Source organism: Cottoperca gobio, chromosome 16, assembly GCF_900634415.1.
Source record: "Cottoperca gobio chromosome 16, fCotGob3.1, whole genome shotgun sequence".
NCBI lineage: Eukaryota > Metazoa > Chordata > Actinopteri > Perciformes > Bovichtidae > Cottoperca > Cottoperca gobio.
Genome location: NC_041370.1, coordinates 22,165,513 through 22,185,471, shown reverse-complemented (window position 1 = coordinate 22,185,471; position 19,959 = coordinate 22,165,513). Strand labels below are relative to the sequence as shown.

Here is a 19,959-nt window from a genome sequence, read left to right as displayed (position 1 = left end):
GTCACAAGCCAAAGATATAGGCACATATAACAGCTTAAACTTAAACAATGCATTACATTTCAAAAGTAAGACAAACAATGTTTATTCAGAACCTGTTTGGTCACAGTAAAAATACCTCCTGCATTTTAAATCACCATCATTTGGATTGTGCATACTCTTGGCAGGATTTCTTTTATATCTCATATCTTTTCTGGGACACCTTTTCAGAACCCCACTCTTCATTTCATCATGAAATAAGAGCCAGCTTTATTGTTGTGTCTCAGCCCCGACAAAAACAGTAGATAAAGGAAATAAAATGTCCTTGGAATTAACATGGTCGATGGCACACATTTCAAGAAACAAACTATTGTGTTTACCATTGGTATATAATTAATTTTGAACAAAACAATGTAGATTTTGAATTGAATAATGCATTAGTTGGGTCTTAAAAACACTTTGAACTGAAGTTTGGCTGCAATATATTTCTGTTAAGTTGATTTCCAGAGGAACCTTTAGGACAATTTATAGGGTGTGTTTAGACTGGCATATGGAGTAAAGGTTGTCAATGAGGAACTGCGCTGAGCTCTAAGGAGACCAATCAACTACAGTTTTTAATCATCCGAACAGATCAATGCTTCATTATCAAATCTCATATTCCATAATCAGACCCGTGATCAAGAAGAGACAATCAATCAGCCCATTTATCCCCTTCAGAGAGTCAAGAAGACATTTTCTTATGACTTTCAGTAAGTGTGTATGAGAGAGATAGAGGAAGGGGTCGATAAAGGGCTGATGGAGAGAACAGAATGAGAAAGAAGAAGAGAGAAAGTAGAAAGAGGATGTGGTTATCTCTCTCTCCTTCAAAGCCTGAGGTGAAAGTGAAAGTGTGGAGGAGTGTTTTGTGTCGGCTAAATCTGCTGTTCCCTATCTTCTGCTCGGCTGCCTTTATCTTTCTCTCTCCTTCCTTTGCTTTCTTTCCCACTCCCTCGCTGTCTTTATGTGTCTCTCTTAGCAGTTTCCACATCCACTCCTTTTCCTCTATCCTGAGTCTTTCATCCCTCACTTCAATCCTCCAACATTTGAGGTCAAGGTTCAATAATATGCTGACCTCACCTGACCTCACCCTTGACTGAAAACAAAAGGGTGTCATCTGAAGCATTGCCAGAGGACTCCATAACCGCCATAACCGCTGGGGAAAGTGCTACTGCCCTCTATCTATGATCAAAGCTGTCAGTGAAGGCTCAGTCTGAATCCATGCCAGCACTGATGGATAACCCAGCAGTATCCAGAGAATTTATAGAAATTATAAAAGAAAAAAGGGGAATCTGTTTAGTCATGTTATCTCGACGAGTGAAGTAAAATGGGCCTTGTCTCCGCTCTTCCCCTTCACGTCACAGTAATCACATCAAATAGGCCTTGATTATTATGGCAGCTAAAGCTGGCAGAGTGCAGACACAGAAGGAGCAGGATGAATGTAGATGGAAACTGGAGAAGCTGATACTCCAGCTATGAAAGAGTGTGAGTTTCAATTTCAGTGTCAGTTATTAAACATATTAACAAATTATTACGTCCATGTCCATCTGACTGGAGTCTATGTGCTCGACATGATGAGAACTAATTGACTCTGATGTCAAGCAATAATGTGTCACAGTAGAGTGACCTACAGACGCAGCTCCAGCACAATAATTGGAACAATTAGATTTAGTGCTTAAGGTAGGTAGCTCACACAAGGAAGTGGCACTGCATTGTATGGCCGCTGTGCTTCAGCTTCATCTAGTTTTGACAGTTGTAATCTCAGAGTTGGACCACCGTGTCCTTCACATTCACTGGTTTGTGTCAACACTCAGAACTTGCTTTGATTGATTGTCCTTTCCCCTCTGAGGATGAAAGGACTTCTAGCATTGAAGCCATTGCAGACCTCTCTTTTCACCTTCTTCTTAATCTGTATCGATGTTCTTCAGGGTTATCCAACTGCTACACAGTTTTGATAAACCTCTTTAGGAAGTGACTGTTAACATGTCTTGTTGGAAAGTCGATCAAACAACCACAAAGAGATACACAATGAATACAAAAGCAAACAAAGTTTCCACAAAGAGATACAAAACAACTACAAAAATATGCAAACGACCACAAAATGGTTCCAAGAGGTTGGTCATGTACTGTATATACCACTATGACAGTTTTACCACTATATATACTCTACCTGTAGATTGTGTCCATATCGTTGAAGACATCCCAATCAAAGTATGTAGCCATTTTTAAATCTGAAGATCATTTAAAATGCATTTTATATTTAGATCATAAAGCTAATTTCTTTGGAATATGAAATGTAGTTATGTGGTAGTAATACAAAATGTAGGTGTAATCCTCATACCTGTGTGTGTGTGTGTGTGTGTGTGTGTGTGTGTGTGTGTGTGTGTGTGTGTGTGTGTGTGTGTGTGTGTGTGTGTGTGTGTTTGTGTGTGTGTGTGTGTGTGTCTGTGTGTTTGTGTGTGTGTGTGTGTGTGTGTGTGTGTGTGTGTGTTTGTATTTTAACATTATTCTGTTTAAGTCGAGCACACCAGAACGAACAAGCATTCACCATTTATCTATTCACAGAAATGAAGCGGGATCAGTGAGATCCCATAAAAGAAAACACAACAATGTATCTCAGTTCATCCCTTTGACCAGGACATACCCACAGCTGGACCCATACTGAAAGGAGATCAGATACCTCATCTAGCCGGTCTTGTTTGCATCATCGCTTATTATGATAATCCATTTTCTATCTCCCTTTCAGTTGCTGATGAGGTTTCCTAAAAAGCGATGATGAGGAGTGGATGGTAATACATTTGCTGATTCATACACAATGAAACACCTGTTGTCTGTAGGTCAGAGCATCATCAGCCATTATGTGGCTCTTTTAAATTAGATGTGTTGTTTCCATCTGGGAGATTGTCAGCCGGACGTATCTGCCATCCTGAATGTGCCCAGCAGGTGGCAAAGTGTTTATCACCAACTACAGCCATTGTAGCCTAAATCAAGTCTGGGAAGCCTTGGGAGGGTTTCTCTCTTCTCAGTGTTGCATCAGGCAAAGATATGTTTAGTTCATCACGCTAGTGTGTGGTTATCTGCGCTGGAGCGCTCTTTACATGCGCAACAGGAAACGCACCTTTAGTGCACATCATAATGTCGTATATCAGAAAAGTTGCCAATGAATATAAGCAAAGTAGGTCTAGAAAACAAGTTATGTGTTGAAGCAGAGTTTTTTCATCAGACAGGCGACTGATATTGTTTTATATTTTAATTGTAATCCAACCCCCCCCAAAAAATAAACAAAAGTTTTTAAACAGTGGGCCTACCCCAGATGCGTTTACAACTTAATTTAAATTGGCGGTTTTTCCGACCGTACATGAAGTCAGCACAAACTCCTGATCCGCCTCCCAACAAGGAGGAACTTTTCCTTCTGAGTTCCGCTGAAGCGACGGGGACGTGGGATGTATGGGATGGTGGTCAAACAGTGGACAAAAATGTCAAGAAAGTGGGAGTTGTGAGCTATAACAAATATCATTTCCTTATTAAACGATAAGGAAAACATGGCAAATTCAAACTCTTCCGATGCGGCTGTTCCGATGACCTCTCAGCCTCACAGCGCTGAGATCATTGAAAATCCACTCCGGGTAAGTTTGTTTTCTGTACATTTCAAATTGTTCGGTCAGGTGAAGGGGAACATTTACACAGATTGGAACATAAATGGTGTGATGTGAGACAGTTGTCTTGGCTACAGCAGATAATAGCTGATTATTTCAGAGATTGTGGAATAGGTTAATGCACAATATTGATGAAACCACGAATGTATTGTAAGATAAACCAATTTTTTTATTTGATCGGACAGTTAATTTGTAGAGACTTTTTCGACCCCAGGGTAAGTCACTTATTGTAGATGTCAACTTATATTAGAAGAGGTATGTATCTATTGGTATACATTGTTGCCATTTAAAGACAATTAAAAAACATAAATGCTTCCTAAAAATATTCAAATGAAAATGTTCAAAATACATCTCTGCAACACATATTTTTGCTTTAAAAAATCCTGCAAATTGAATATTGCACTAGGATTAATTGATAACTGGACAAAGCCAAATGATTTGCAGATGTCCTTTGCTTGCTGTATGTGTTATATATCCTGCTGAACTTGTTTTAGCTCCACTGCAACCCTCAGCACTGAGACTGAAGTGCAGAGAGGAAACACTGGATGTTTCAGGAACTTCCCTCCCTAAACTCAATTTTGGAGCAGGAAGTTACACACTAATACCCGAGAGCAGATTAAATTAGTCTAAAAATGTTGGAAGTCAAAACATAACCTCAGTCTCCAAAGCTCTTTGGGTAATGAGCACTCAGTGTGGATTATGAATCCAGACAGCGCAGAGATCTATCGGTGTTGGCACCTGTCACAACTATTTTCTAAAGTGATCATGACTAAGTCATTGTGTTGAAAGGCCCTTTCTTTCTTTTTGAACTTTTGACTTTGTAAGTGGACCCTCCTCTATTAATGTGAAATTCTGATTGTGAATGGTACTATAAAGTCTATCTCTTTCACTGTGTGTGTGTGTGTGTGTGTGTGTGTGTGTGTGTGTGTGTGTGTGTGTGTGTGTGAGTGTGTGTTTGCTAATATTGTGTTAAGTGTGTGTCAGTCCTCTGCCCTCCTACTCTTATGCAGACAGACACATTCTCCTCATGCTCCTCTTCCCCTGTCAGTGTGTTTCTCTCTTTCTGCCATGTTTCCTCTGTTTGACATTAGCAATGAGGGGCAGAGAGACATAGAGAGACAGAGAGAGAGAGAGACAGACAGAGGAGGAATAAGAGGCGTGAGTAATGAGTAATGACCCATGTGGGTTGTGAGAGAATAGATCTACTGTAAGAGTCCTGAGCAGCTGGCTAATGGTCCCAGCTACCCACCATCCCAGAGAACATCCCCTCATCCAGGGCACAATATCTGCCTGTCTGCCTCTCAGAGTTGAAAATGTTTGCACTGGTGGAGTGAAAATGTTGATGTTACAGGAGTTTCCAAAGGTTCTACAATATTGTCCATTGGTTGGCTCTCCTGTTACGGGATGAGAACATAAGAAGGTCATCCACATATCCTATAACTGGCTATGATGATGCCTGCTAATATTTGGAACATCTCTAAAGCTCAATGCTTTATAATTTCAGTGTAGGTAAGTTTATTTGGTACACTTCCACATCATTTACTAGGAGCTACTGTGCTACTTAAGACTACATTGCCAGTTTCCATGGTAGGTTAAGAAGGTGGGTGATGGAATTTTACTTTGGGGGTGTAATGTGTAAAGAATAACAACAGAATGAAAATTGAATTTCCCCTCAAGGGATTAATAAGGTATGTTTTCTTCTTCTTCTTCTTCGTCTTCTTCTTCTTCTTCTTCTTCTTCTTCTTCTTCTTCTTCTTCTTCTTCTTCTTCTTCTTCTTCTTCTTCTTCTTCTTTACCACTAAGAGTCAATTCAATTAAATATCTGTACAGATATGATCCATGATATATAATTGCACAGGATAATTGTGCCCATTATTGTAATACACACATGGTGTTTAGTATTGTACCAGAAAGAAAGACATAATATATAAATATAATTGCACTGGAGTGTAAGTGGTGGGTGAAGGTGACAGAGACAACAACACTGTTACATTGCATTTGTGTTAGTTTGGTGTTAAAAGAAAACAGTGTTGCAGCAAGTCTCAGATCAGCAGCTTCATAAATACTGAAAGCCTTCTCACCGGACTTAAAATGTGCTCTTGGCACATGGAGAACATTTCCAATTTGTGACCGGAGAGATCATCTGGGGTTATAAACTGACAGCGTGTCTGTGATGTACTGTGGAGCCAGAAAAGCAACTGCTTTGTAAAACAAAAGGAGGGTTTTGAAAAGTCTGAAACTGTCTAGCAAAAATAATTCTGCAACAAACTTGCCTACATCACTGTTCTGCTGAGTTCTTATGTAATTTTTGTCCTGGTAACAGGCATGGGAGTCGGTCTGTCAGTCTGTCTGTACATCACTTTGGTGCAGAGCAGGTCATTCTTCACAGCTACTGGCTCAATGTATTTGGCAGAGGATTAATGTAATTATCTGTTGAACCCCTAATAGTACTGATTATGTTATTAGCAAGGAGCGACAGGAGCAAACTATGGGGACCCATTGAGGATTATTGTGAGTCTGTTCTTATCGCTGAGATTTTTATATTTTTATATAACCTAACATCAAAACTGACCTAATAAAATAAGGATGTCTCAATCCTTCTGTCTTTGTCGTTCCTCGCCCCTCTACGCCTCTAAGGCTGAGACTTCTTCAGTACCCATCACCTCTGAGCAGAAACTGACGGGCTTCATCCAGAGATCAGCCCATCCCAGGGAGGGACAGATCCCCATTGTCAGTGGACACAAAGGGCCATGCTGTCTATCTATCTGTCTGTCTCTGAGTCAGTGTCCTAGGAGGAGAATCAGTGCTGTCACTCCCTCCATCAGTTTTAAGGCCCTTTAATTTTCTGTTACTTCAGCTTTACTTTAGATTCATGCAGGAGATTCAGATGTGCCCTTAGCAGCTATACATGCTTTATTGATGGGTTCAAAGTTTGGTGTTTTGTTCTGATCCAGTAATTATAGTTTGCTTTGTGCAAGTACACACTTGTGAAAAATTGCTTGTCACTAGAGTTGCGAGTGTGTACTACTACTTGTGCCTTTATGAGGATGATAAATGTCCTTACCAGGTTAGATGCGGAGTGCATGTTTAAGGTTACACTAGGTGCTCAGCCCAGTCCTAAAATACACCAAACACTATCCTCAGTTGTGCAGGACTCTAAAGTTTGTACCTAGAGGGGGGAAATTATTAGAAACTCAATTGACTTTATCTTTGACATTTATGTAATATAATTTACACACTGCAATTTCATTTAAAAGATACAGAAGTACAGTAATTCCACCACATGATTGTAAACAGAAAAACTGCTGTGGATGAAGTTTGACACATGTCCTTGATGATTAACGTGCTGATGCATTTCCCAGAGTTTTTGCTGACTTTTGCATTTCTTGATACTGATAATCAAACTCGCTCAACTGGTGCAGTTGGACTTGTGTCTAAGTTTGTGTCAGCATGTGCTGAATAGGGTGCAATCATTTGGAGAAAGAAAATCTAATTGCGATTATTTTTGACTTTTTCAATTGCGATATGATTCATGATATTGTCGGGGATGATCATTATTCTCATTTTCATTGGATCTGTATCAAACAAAGATTTTTCCTTAAACCTGCAGAATACGATTTGTAGGACGTCATCTCTGCAGTACCACCATTCTTCATTCAATGTCATATTTTGACGCCTCCTGCAATTTGGATATTACAGTTGTCCATATGGCGATTTCGATAAAATTCAATTTTTTTCAGCCCTAGTAGTGACTAAAACACTAGGATCTGTCTTTGATCAGTTGTCTGGTTTCCTCACAATCAGTATCAATGTCAGGTTAATGTTTCCATTTCTCTGATTCTCACAGTCATTTTGCTGTTTCCTGTTCTGGCAGCAGCATTTTAAACTAACCGTGTTGTTCAGAGGAACATATTGTGTGCTGTGTTGTTTGCCAGTTAAGCTGTCAGTTTTTGTGTCCATTGTTCTCTGGTGACATTTTGTGCAACTGTATCCAACTTTATAACAACCTAATTACATTTTGACAGTGCTAAAAGAAAGCTCTTGTATCTTTCTCATGGCTGGCCTAAAATAACACAAGACTCAAATGCACAAACTGGGTTGGTAAAGGAAAGATCCACCTTAAATAGCTGGATATAGATAAATATAGATACTTAACTAAAAGTAAAGAACGATTAACATACACTTTAAGTATTAAAGGTAAGTAGAATGCCCCCTGTCCTTTCAAATAGTTGTGTTAAAGAAATGAGAGCGTAGATAGTTGACAGTGTCGACTATGAAAAGGTCCACAGTTGAGAGGTTTCTCTGAAGCCGGCATTTGGTGACCTGCGACAGTCGTGGCCGGAGGCATTACGTTTTCGGGTTGTCCATCTGTCCGAACATACTGTACCTACGTAGAAAGCATGATATCATGTTCAAGAGAACGGAAGGACGGACGGCATGAACATAATATCTCAGGAACGCCTCGAGGGAATTTCTTGAAATTTGTCACAAACGTCCACTTGGACTCAACTGAACTGATTAGATTGTGTTGGTCAAAGGTCAAGGTCACTGTAATCTGTATTGGAAGCGTTCTGATTTCCGTTTGTAGTCTGAGGCTTTGGTTGAATGCAGATAAACAGTCTGTGTCATACAATGCTGGTGTGAAGGGTGGATCAAGCTGGGCAACTAGTTGTATCTCTCTGGGGCCTGAAGCACTTAATCAGCTGTAACCAGACCTTCATTGAGAAACCCACCCATTGATGACAACCAGCACATATTTACTAACACTAAATGGATGTACTGGAGTAGAAGTATAAAGTAGAAATAAATGGAAATGTTCACGTAAATACCTCAAAATAGTTTTTAAGTACAGTAGTTAAATACATGTTCTTAGTTACTTTCCACCATTGCATAGATGAAATGGCCTTATCGTAAAATCTTTCCCATGCAGCTACTGTACAGTGACGTTTAATAGCAGAACAATGTTGAGCTCTGTAAAACATCAGTGGGGAAATTTGAAGTAGTAAACACATACGTACAGTGCAACACACGGGAAGCTTTGTGTGTGAAGTCCCTTGCTTACCTTAGGTAAAGTGTGTAATGTTTGCTCAGTAAGACACAAGTCAAAGGCACTCCCAGTGTACTGGCCTCGACTGCTTTGTTTGCTGTTCCTGTGACAGGAAAACTCTCCCTGTTTATCTTCCTCTCTCTCACACTCTCTTGTGTGGATTTGTCTCTCTCGGTGGGTAAAGCATTAGGCTCCCGCTGTCTTGGTGACTTGCTTGGATCCTGCTGTGACCACCGGTATTGCAAATGCATGCGCTCTCTCTCCCAGCAGCACTGAGACAACAAACAAACAAAAAAAAGAAGAATTTACTCTATTAATTCACTTGCTGGCAGGCTTAATGTAACATAAATGAATCCAGAGAGAGGTTCAAATTGCTACATTTTCTGTGTGAATCAACCCTCAGACTGCGCATCCACCACTTTGTACCTCTAACACACTGTTTCTCCCTCACACACACAACACCTCATTCTGCCCCCTGGCCCCTCTCATTATTAACCAGCAGCCTCCTCGTGGGCTCAGTAACAGCAAAGCAGCAGGCCACTTACACTCTGTCCTGTAAAGCTTGACAAGGTTATTGATCTGGGTTTAGTAAACAGAGCAAAGCTGGGCTGATGGATGACGCTGTTTGTCTGATCATGAATTACCACAGAGCCATAGTCTGCTCTTACAGTACAGTCAGCCCACCACACTCTGTCTGTCTGCTTCAACCTTTGAGGATGGAGTCTATCATCACACACCCACACACTTTTTTTTACCTTGATGTGATATCAGTCCCTGAGGAATCTCATCATTGAGCCGCCCATCTGCTCCCCACCTCCTCCTCTTAACTCCTGTTTACCTCTGATACACTGCAATCATCACTCACATTCACACAAACACATACACTGGAGTCAAAATCCTGTTTACCTCTGGTGTGTTACAGGTCAGTGAACTCATCAGACTTGGTGTTAATGTGAGCAGAGGCTGAGGTGAAGATAGAGGCAGTTTGAGAAATAGATGTGGTGGTTTTGAATTTAGAATGACCCAGAAATCCACTTGGCTTAAATTCTTTATCAGGCTGGTGAGGAGATGATGAGTTGTGTTATGCAATAAAGAAGGTACAACACAAGTGGTTTTACTTTAAAGTGGGCTGCTGGGTGGAATTATTATCTGATAAGTGAAAACTAATTGAAAAGGAGCTGTAGGTAAGTCTTTCCTCATGTCTTCACTTCTACAGTGTGCTCAGAAGGGAGGAGGGGACATGTGTCTTTCTCTTCTTCAGAAGACAGATCACTTGAGTGTGTTACATCAACCATTGTATTATCAAACATTCGGCTGCAGGCTACTGTGATAGTGTCTTCCTGTCATGTTTAGAAATGTAGACATAAGACTGCAAATTAGACCCTAATTAAACTCCAAACCGAGATGCAAATGTGAGTCAGTTATTGTCATCAGGGCTGCACGATATTGAAAAAATACATGAATTTTACCCAGATGACAACAACGTACCTGTTTTTTGGTCAACATCATTCTTTCTGTAGACGATTTTCCTGTTTCTTTTTGCATCCAAAGCTTCCTTTTCAGTGTTTTTCTCCTGCTCCGACCTCATTTTAGGTTGTATATGACACTTAGCGAGGCGAACTTTGGCTGTTAAGAATAATTATGCATTTTTATGCTACGCATGTAGCGACCATGTAGAGCCTGCATGTCAACAAACTCTTTATATCCAAGAACACTTAAATCAGAGCAAACTATTCTCTTGTAGATTAGTCCTAGAAAAAAAAAATTGTGCGAGTTTTCCTTTTGTATCAAGCAGCAAAAACGTTGCAGCATATCATGTTTGAGTTCATTTAAGCCAAAGTAAAGGCCCTGTCACACATATCCGTATGGCAGAAACATGCCGGCGTATATGAAAAGTAGCTCAAAATGTGTCGTAGACAAATACGTCCAACTTTTCCACAGCGGTGTTGTAGCTGACGTATACATAACTAATACATAACAAATTATTATATGCATGTCTAACCTATTGATCACTTACTTATTTAAAACGTATCAGAGCGAGCTGGAAAAGTGCCATTTGGTTCACGTCATGCTGATGCTGGAGAACGGCTAGAATGTACTCTTGTCGCAGCCTCTCAGCATCCTCCATGCTCTCTGATGATGGGTTGATGTATTCATCAAGATGTGCTGTGAAGAAGTGAGGATGAGCTACTCACAGGGACCCTATATACCAGGGGTCGGGAACCTTTTTGGCTGGGAGAGCCATAAAAGCCAAATATCTTTTAATGTATTTCCTTGAGAGCCATATATTTAATACATTTGAATGCAACTTTATGCCTGCATTTTTTAAGAATAACACATTTCCGAGTACTAATAGAGGTATCAGTGTTGCATTGAACATGTGCTCTTTTATTAAATAAACTAAACGCTTACGTTATTTATCTCATTTATGTGCACGTTTCAGTGTTTACTGCACGGGTGTCAAACTCAAGGCAATTATATCCGGCCCGCGAGAAAATATCATATGTGTGTCATAACTGGCCCGCCAGTTTTGGTAATTAAATCAATGCATGGCACAACCACGGGAAAATACATTTGAGGAAGTATCTAAATGTGTGAATGAAATGAAAGTTTTTGGAAAGCAAAGGGAAACACACCACAGATCTCTGGGACGATGTGAGCGGGACTGTTTGTGCGACATAACGAAGCATCTCACTGTTAAACCTGCAGCTTCAGGGCTGTGTGATCACAGACATGTATGATGCAGTGAGAGCGTTCCAAGCCGAGCTGCCTGTGGGAGACTCGGATGCAGCAGGAAACTTTGGTCACTACGTGTTTCCAAACACTGCCAAACATCTCCACCGCTGTGTTCCCGACAGCATTCTGCTGATCAACTGAGAGCATTTGCAGCTCAGAAATATATATATAATATGTTACATATCTTTTTGCACTTTATCCAATATGTGTATCCTGTTCAATAAATGTGGACCGTGTTTGGCCCTCGACGTAGTCCCAGTTTTTAATGTTGGCCCTCTCTGTCATTGAGTTTGACACCCTCGGTCTACTGCTTGCTTTGTGCAGTTTCTCCTCTGCTCGGTTTCGCGAAGGGCGGGGCTCCGACCCCTACACACACACACGCACACACACACGTGAACACACCTTAACCTACAGCCAGAGACAGAGCGGAGGAAAGGAGAGGGGAGAACTAAAAACAAATCCGCTGCTAAATGTTTTACTTTAAAATGACACAATATAATTATTTATTACTTGTTAATCATGTTAAAAAATGTCAGCTCAAAATTGTCTGCGAGCCATATTGCGTTATCGAAAGAGCCATAGGCCTATATGGCTCGCGAGCCATAGGTTCCCGACCCCTGCTATATACTATATTCAAAACCCAATAAGCTCCCAAAACGCTAGCTGTACTATAGAAACATGTTTAATAAGTTACTCCGTCGTCAGGGATAATCTTAACAGGTTACGAATAGGTTATCCACTCGTTATCAATACATTGGCTGTAGGCCGACGTAGCCTATATATAACGTACCTCTAACGTATTCACGTAGGTATTTACGTACTATATTTACGTAGGTAAGTATTCACGTACATATTCCGTATTTAAGTATGTCTAACGTAACGTAACTTATGTGTAACGCCTGCATAACTTATGAAACACGTTGGGTACGTCCGGTAATTTTGAACATGCTCAAAACATCAGCGTTCAACAACGCACCCCAGCGTAACACAGTGAGCTCTTAACGAATACTACTTATACCTTACCTTATATCAACGTACACCAGCGTGTTGCCGATATTTTGTATACGTCATATTTTTGTATATGTTATGCATTCGTTGGGTATTCGTCTGATACATTTTGTATAAGTAAGTGATGCTCTATCAATAGGTTAGACATGCGTATCTGTATATGTTCACTTTTCATATACGCCAGCATACGTTTCTGCCATACGGATATGTGTGACAGGGCCTTTAAGTCTCACAGAGCTGCTAGCAGAGCTGTAGACTCTAAGTATTATCTAAAGCAGTGTTTTCAACTTTTTCAGACCAAGGACCACTTAACCAATAAAAAAACACTCACGGACCACCTAATTCCCGGTGTCAAGGGGGGTGCTGTCGGAGCTCCGGCACGAGTGCTGTCTGGTGGTTCGCGGACCACTCTTCGAGATCTTTGATATAAAGGGATTCATATAATTAATCAGTAAATGAATAGTGTTAAGTTTATGGGTGAAGATACATAAGTATCACACGAAGGTGCAGCAGCCTTGGAGAAACAAATGTTGATTTTAGTTGTTTGCGAGCTGCCAACAAGTGAGTCGACAGTGAAAATAAAAGATTAATTGTGCACTCAAAGAGCCATGCAAGTGTGTACAAGATTATTTTATTGTAAGACTAAAGTAAGAAAATGGCTGATAGTTTGTGAAAGTCTGAAGTACATAACAGTTGTGCAAATGGGATGGTAGATTTGGAAGTTCAGTCTCAGACCTGCACCTCACCCACACAGCTCCAGACTCATGTGGCCCTGTACAAAGCACAGCTGAGGATGAGAGCCTGCTATAATACTGGGCTCATTAAAAGAAAGGTTATGAATCTGTGTTCAGTGGAAGTTTACTATCAGCATTTTGTCTGGCGTTTCTTTGTATGCTTTACTGAGGCTGACAGAAAGGGCAGAGGGTTACGGATATTTTCCTTGTTCAGAGAATGGGCTTTGGTCTTTGCTTAATGACGTTAAGAGTAAGCTATAATGACAGCTCCTTCCTCTCAGTGGTGCACAGAGATGTTTGATATTTTCAACCGCTGACCGCGGACCGCTGAACCTGAGATTTGACACTCTCTCCTCTCTTTCTATTTTTTTATGCTAGTATTGATGTCTTCTTTGCCATCTTTTTCTTACTATAACATTCTCCCTCCTTCTCATTTTGCAGCTCCTCTGCCTTCTTTTAACTCCCAACACTGTATATCCCCTCACTCTTTTCTCTCTACCCTCCCTCTCTCTCATAATGCTGTTTTCGAGGGATAAATACATGCATGTGCTTGGCTGATGTTACTTCTTTAGTGATTGAGTTTCTTTCTTTAGGCTTTAATCATTAACTTTTCACCCCCACTGTGTGCTTTCATTTATTTGTAAACTTTCTCCACCCACAGCCACCAGTATGTTTATCACCTAAAATTAAATTTCCTCTTGGCAATAATTTTCTAAGCATATGGGAGAAAGTAGCCCGGCGTCTTCTTGAAACACTTAAAATGAAAGGATTCTGTTTTTCCTTCCACCACTTAAATGCCAATTATGCATTCCTGCTGAGAGTTTGGTACAAAAAGATGCACAAACTGCCCAAAGAATCTCATGAAACAAGGCATTTTTGTGGGCATTATTTCTCAAGAGCTTTACATGCTTTTCAGTCATGCTAGCGGCCACGCTTTAGGGATGGCAGTGTCCGTCCACCACATTGTAATTTGTCCAGTACTTTGGTTTCTAACTGTGAGAGACTCCTGCTATCACTCAGATAAAAATGACAGAAGGAGAGGATGTTGGCTGCAGACAAACAGGGTTTCAATGTTCACTAGCCTTTCCGACTGTAACATGTAACACAGGCCTCACAAATGTGCTTTCTCCTCGGACCCGGCCTACTGTAAGAGACAAGAACCAGGTTACCACCATGCTTATATTATATGACTACCTTATTCTGGCCAGCTGATGTCTATCTGTTTGTCCACAGCTAATCACCCATCAACCTAATATTATTCTCGTTTATGACTAAATGCTCAAGGGCCTCTCGTGGAGCCAGGAGGGACAATTGGGTGAGATTCAACTGTTGTACTGAGAGTGCTCTTTCTAGTTAGGAAATAACATGCTATGATGGTGAACACATAAAGATTTTACCTGCTGTACTTAGCTGTGCCTAAGTACAGCCTCACATAACCACTGGCATGGGTCTAGACCTTCAGTCTTGTTGATTTGCTGCTGCATTATCAACTTCTACAAACAATGCACGTTACATTGCTGGAGTTATATTCCCAAAACATTGCATATGTGTTATCGCAAGAGTGTTTGTGAGTCTAAAGGTGTGTATCAACCTGCATCCAGTTATTGTGAGGTGTCGTATATCGTGGGAGAGTTAAGAGGGTGAGGTAGTGTTTGTGTTTTTGCATATGTGTGTTTGTGAGAGTTGCTTTCAACTGCATGTGAGTGTGTGAAAATTGAAAGTTTGATATCGTGAAAACCTAGAAGCATCTGTTTCTCAAGAGCACGCACGCACACACGCACACACACACACACACACACACACACACACACACACACACACACACACACACACACACACACAGAGCACCAACAGGAACAACAGTCTCTGTGGTTGTCATGGAAATGACAGCTGTGACAGCTGGAGGCGAAGCCTTGCAAGTGAGTATTATGGGGTGTTCGGCGTTGTTGTGTGACAAGTAGAACATTACCTAATCTTGTGCCTGTTTACTGTTTGTTCCCTCAGACCTATCTTCTGGGAATCATAATCTCCATTTGTGGGAATGTCCTCATCAGCATCTCACTCAACATACAGGTAGGACGCGCTGGACTCCAGCTGTACAGCAGACACGCTGCACACAGCGGGCTCTTAATGCCTGTACAGACTCTTCTACTGACAGTTTGCTCTCTCTTTAGCAAACTCTTTGTGTTCATCATCAGCATTTCAGTGACTGTGTGATCTGCTGACATGTTCACTGCAGCCATTGTGCAGATATTAGAATACATAGAAGTGAATGTTTTCATATTGTGATTAGCAATACAATTGTCTAGTTAAGGAATAAAACGGCACATTTGTTTTCTTCTTTGTGTCTGGACTTGATGCTAATACTAATTACAAACTACACACTGTTAAATAATCCACCAAGTGAATTAGAGAGTATCTGTGATTGATTAACTACAAGCATACACCATGTATAGCCTCTACCAGAGGCTTCAAACTCTGAGCTATAAAAACATTACATGTCTAAAATGATTCTAATAATAGCAAATGTCTGTTGCTCAATTACACAAAAACTGTTTTGATACAGGTGCAGAAACTGGGTAGTGTATGGCAGCAGGCTGTGTAAAACAGATTGAGAGGGCATGACAGCTTCAACTGAATGTAAAAAAGTGCTGGAAGAGGCCGATAACCATTGTTTATGAGCCAGTGCTTGCAAAGATAGAATTGTTAATGATTATGAAGTATACATTTGCGTTTGCCTTGTACAGCTACCTCATTGATTTGCTTAATTGGTGTCATGCTTCTTCTGAGATGAAATGCTAATCAGCAGACGGTGTTATGGTGTGTTTAGAGTTGTGTAACAGCCTCTGTAATGCTGTTAATTGCACCTTATTATTCAAATCTTATATATGTGTCTGTGCCCTATTGGTGCAGGACCAGTATTACCTGGGAACCTCAGGTAAATTGTAGCAATTGCTGTCATCTGTGATCTTAATATGGTGCAAATCTGCCATGCCCGTAACTAAAAATTCCATAACAAATTACCATAATGCACATTTCCCAGTCGAGAATTATATTGCTGAGTTGGCTATTATAAATGAAAGCTTTGACAGCATTTTGTGTCCAAATTCAGGAGGCTCAAATCATGGAGACACATTCTCACAGGAGTAGGAGCAAAAGGTCTTTGTGAATATAAACATGAATAGGCCTAGGCCCCAGGTAATTCTAGTCCCGGGTGAATAAGACCTGAGGCTGTAAAGGCTTCTGTGTGGTGTATGTTTGAGTTTGTTATTAGATCGGTTTAATCTGACTGATGCCTCTGGCTCCTGTTTCCTCTCTTTCTGACAGAAATATGCCCACGTCCGTCAGTCTCAGCGTGGCTCCAAGCCCTACTACACCTCTGTGATGTGGTGGTGCGGCGTGGCTCTCATGGGAGTCGGGGAGCTGGGGAACTTTGCTGCTTACGGCTTTGCCCCAGCATCACTCATAGCCCCACTAGGCTGTGTGTCTGTCATAGGTAAGTGCAACCTTGTATTCCCCTCATACATTATCTAGGCATGAAGGCACAAGAAAAGGTTGCTTCCTCAGAGAACAACAGGAGGCATTGCCATGTGAAGTCTGCTCTTTTTTTTCTGATCTTGTCATAAACCGTTCTCTTCATGCCAAGGGTCTACATGACGTGTGGAAAATCTGACAGGTTTTACTTTTGTGTGTGACATCGGAAAAACGTACTCAAATGCATTATGAATACAGAAAGGAAGCTATAGAACAGTACAGATTACTACACATTTTCAAAATGTCCATACGAAGTCTCAGTGGCAAAAAAGAGGCATTGTTGCAGTTTCAAGCTTTCAGTTTTACTTTAAAATCCTCATCAGACAGATGTCAACAACAATCCATCTTTTCCATCAATTTTGTCATAATCTTTTCATTAATCTCTTTTGGAATCCATTCCATGGAGTCTTCCTATGGAGTCCATATACTGTTTATACAATAAACACATACGTACATAAATAAATACTGTGTCATGGTTGTGATACTGATTATGTATGCAACTGAAACTGAACTCTGCCGAATTTTCCAGATCAAGTGAACATGAGTTAATTAAGTTAAACATTTGACTGATATTATCTGCTTATGGAATCGGACTTCTGGAAGCCTTGAATGGAGTTGGAGAAAATGTATGAAAAACGCATCAATTTATGGCAGTGGTTTTGAACCTTTTTGCCTTGTGACCTATAAACAAAGCAGTGTCCACTTGACCAGTTGAATATTTGTGCCAGATCAACCGAACACAGATTTATTTTTCCTGTTATATGTGAATAGCGGTACATCTAAAACAAAATACATTAAAAGAAAGAAAGACATTTTCTTTTTTGTTCTTTTCTTTGGATCATCTCACAGCCTCTAATATTTGTCACGCAACCTCCTCCAGGGTGGTAACCACTTGTCTATGTATGTATTATACAAAACAGACATAATTAAGCAAAGTAAATATTCTTAAAGATGCCATCAGCAGCAAATATAAGCCTTCCCTGAGCAGTGATCTGAAAGCATCTATAGAACTGAAGATGTTTGCTGATGTTGAGAGCACTGACTATTGAAAACCAAAAGCTTTAAACTGCAGCATTGCCTCCGTCCTTTTTTGGTGGTACTCTTATACATTTTAAACATCAGTGCATCTCCTGTTTATAGATATGGACAAAACAAATCTTATGACTACACATCTACCTTTGCTGGCGAGGTCATCAGATAGGTCATCACCTCATCCAGTGGAGTCTCTGACGCACAGAAACTTGCAACTGTTGCTTTACAGCCTTACACAGCAGGTCAGTGTGTAGGTGCATGTTTATTTTGTTTAAATTCCTAGTTAATATCCAGCACTGGACCCAGAAGATGATTATATACTTTTCCACCCTTCAAATGTTATGGGTGATTCAGGAAGTCCAACTACTTCTGACATTATGAATCCAACAGCCCACTCCAGAAATGATCATTTTTACAGCCCACAGTATGGATTCATTAGCCAATCATAACAATGCCTTCCCGGTTGCTACAGCTAGCAGCTGCTGAGTGCAAACACTGTAAACACAGGTTAAATATTGAGCAGGTCCACTTCTTACCTCCCGCCCCCCATCACTCACTGCGCTGGAGGTGGTGGTGAGTCATGGATATAAACGACAGCTATTAGCCCGATGCTTCTAACCATTTTCCCACAGTCACGTCTCACAAGTGGGTGAATAGTTTGAATTAAGCGCTGAAAGAAACTACAAATCTTGTTAAGAAGGTCGCACCTCTCGTGCATTGTAGTTTTGGATAGTGTTGTACTTGCATCAGTAACTCTCAGTTTGTAAAGCTTACATGAGGACTCTCTTTGAAGTCACAGGTAATAACAATTACTGTGATCATTTCCACTTAACATCATTATTATCCCTATAAAATCCACTAATTGCTAGACACTGGTTTTGGATTGGTGTCTGCATGAGTAATGTGCAACTGAAGTGTGTCTTGAAGGAGGGTCTTGAAGAATTAATGAAGAGAAGTTGAAGAGGTGAAAGAACAGAAAGGAGAGGAATATGTCTGCAGCTGTCACAGGTGCAGGTTGCTGTCATCGTGACTCCATTCTCACCTCACGCTGACTCACACAGTATGCAAATGAGAAAACACACACACACAAATGCGTGTGTAACTGTAGTGGTGTGTAAAAAATACTAGGTCTAGCGGGTTTTTTCAACCAGAGATGCTTCTTAGGCTGACACACAGCATTCCTGCGGCGCTGTTGTGCCCATTTTCCAAGAGCTGTGTGAAGGCTCAGAGGGGGGACAGACAGCGGGATGCCTTGGGTGAGTAAAGAAGAGAGAAGCAATTGGTTGGGTGGGTAGAAGAGAGGAGAAAGGAGGTTGGATGCTGAGAGGAGAAGATGGTGAAGTTATAGGAAGGAAAAGGAAAAGAGAGAATAAGTGTGTGAAATAAGACAACAAGCAGAGATATACAGAGAGTGGAAAGCAGTGGCGGAGGAGGAGAGAGATGGAATCGAGAGAGCTGATGATGCGGCTGTCATCCGTCTGTCCCTGCATGTCACACTGACACACTGACACTCCGTGGAGGGCAATTACTACTGTCTCCATCCACAGAGCCCACAGGTCACTATTAGGAATGACAGCATCTTCCAAAATGCTTTTGTGTGGAGCAGAGCATCATCGCTCTCTGTCAGATATGGAATGGTGGACATTTAATTTTTTATTGTCGATTAATCAAAATAGTGCGATTGATATCGTATATCGGCACTTAGCTGGATTAGCATGGCTCTCAGATGTCAGACCTGCTGCACTGTATCAATGATTAAAATGTGTAAACTGTGTGAAGTCAGTTTATGAATTTAAATAGATCTTTGGCTTTGTTGAGACATTTTAATTGGAAAATTATGAAAAATCACAACCCTGGTTGTTCAGGTAATTTCACAAGGTTTGGTTTGTCATTCATGCTTTAAAGTAAAACGTTTGATTTTATAATATCTAATATTACATTTCAAAACTCCTGTACAGCATCGACAGCATATTACAGCATTCGTCTATTGTTCAAGGATGTCTAAAAGCTGCTCTTAATACTCACATGACATTGTGACATTGTGAACATACAATATGCATAACACCACCACTTTCACAGCTTTCATCCAGTAATCTCAGATCCGTGTGAATTTTTAAATGTGTGTTGTCCTACAGGGGGATTCCCATTACTGCACATCTGAGAGAGCACATAGAGGGGCATACTACTCTGATGCACACAC

The 19,959-nt window shown here is 40.7% G+C and overlaps 1 protein-coding gene across 1 annotated transcript in view; it reads left to right on the top strand.

The window, feature by feature from the left end:
- Positions 1-3,238: 3,238 nt before the first annotated feature.
- nipal2 (NIPA like domain containing 2) overlaps positions 3,239-19,959 on the top strand; it is a 31,366-nt gene continuing 14,645 nt past the window's right edge. Inside the window, exons 1-3 of the mRNA XM_029450720.1 lie at positions 3,239-3,638; positions 15,198-15,266; positions 16,521-16,689. Coding sequence (XP_029306580.1) covers positions 3,555-3,638; positions 15,198-15,266; positions 16,521-16,689 — 322 coding nt within the window. The 5' untranslated portion in view covers positions 3,239-3,554. The remainder of the gene's footprint in view (positions 3,639-15,197; positions 15,267-16,520; positions 16,690-19,959) is intronic.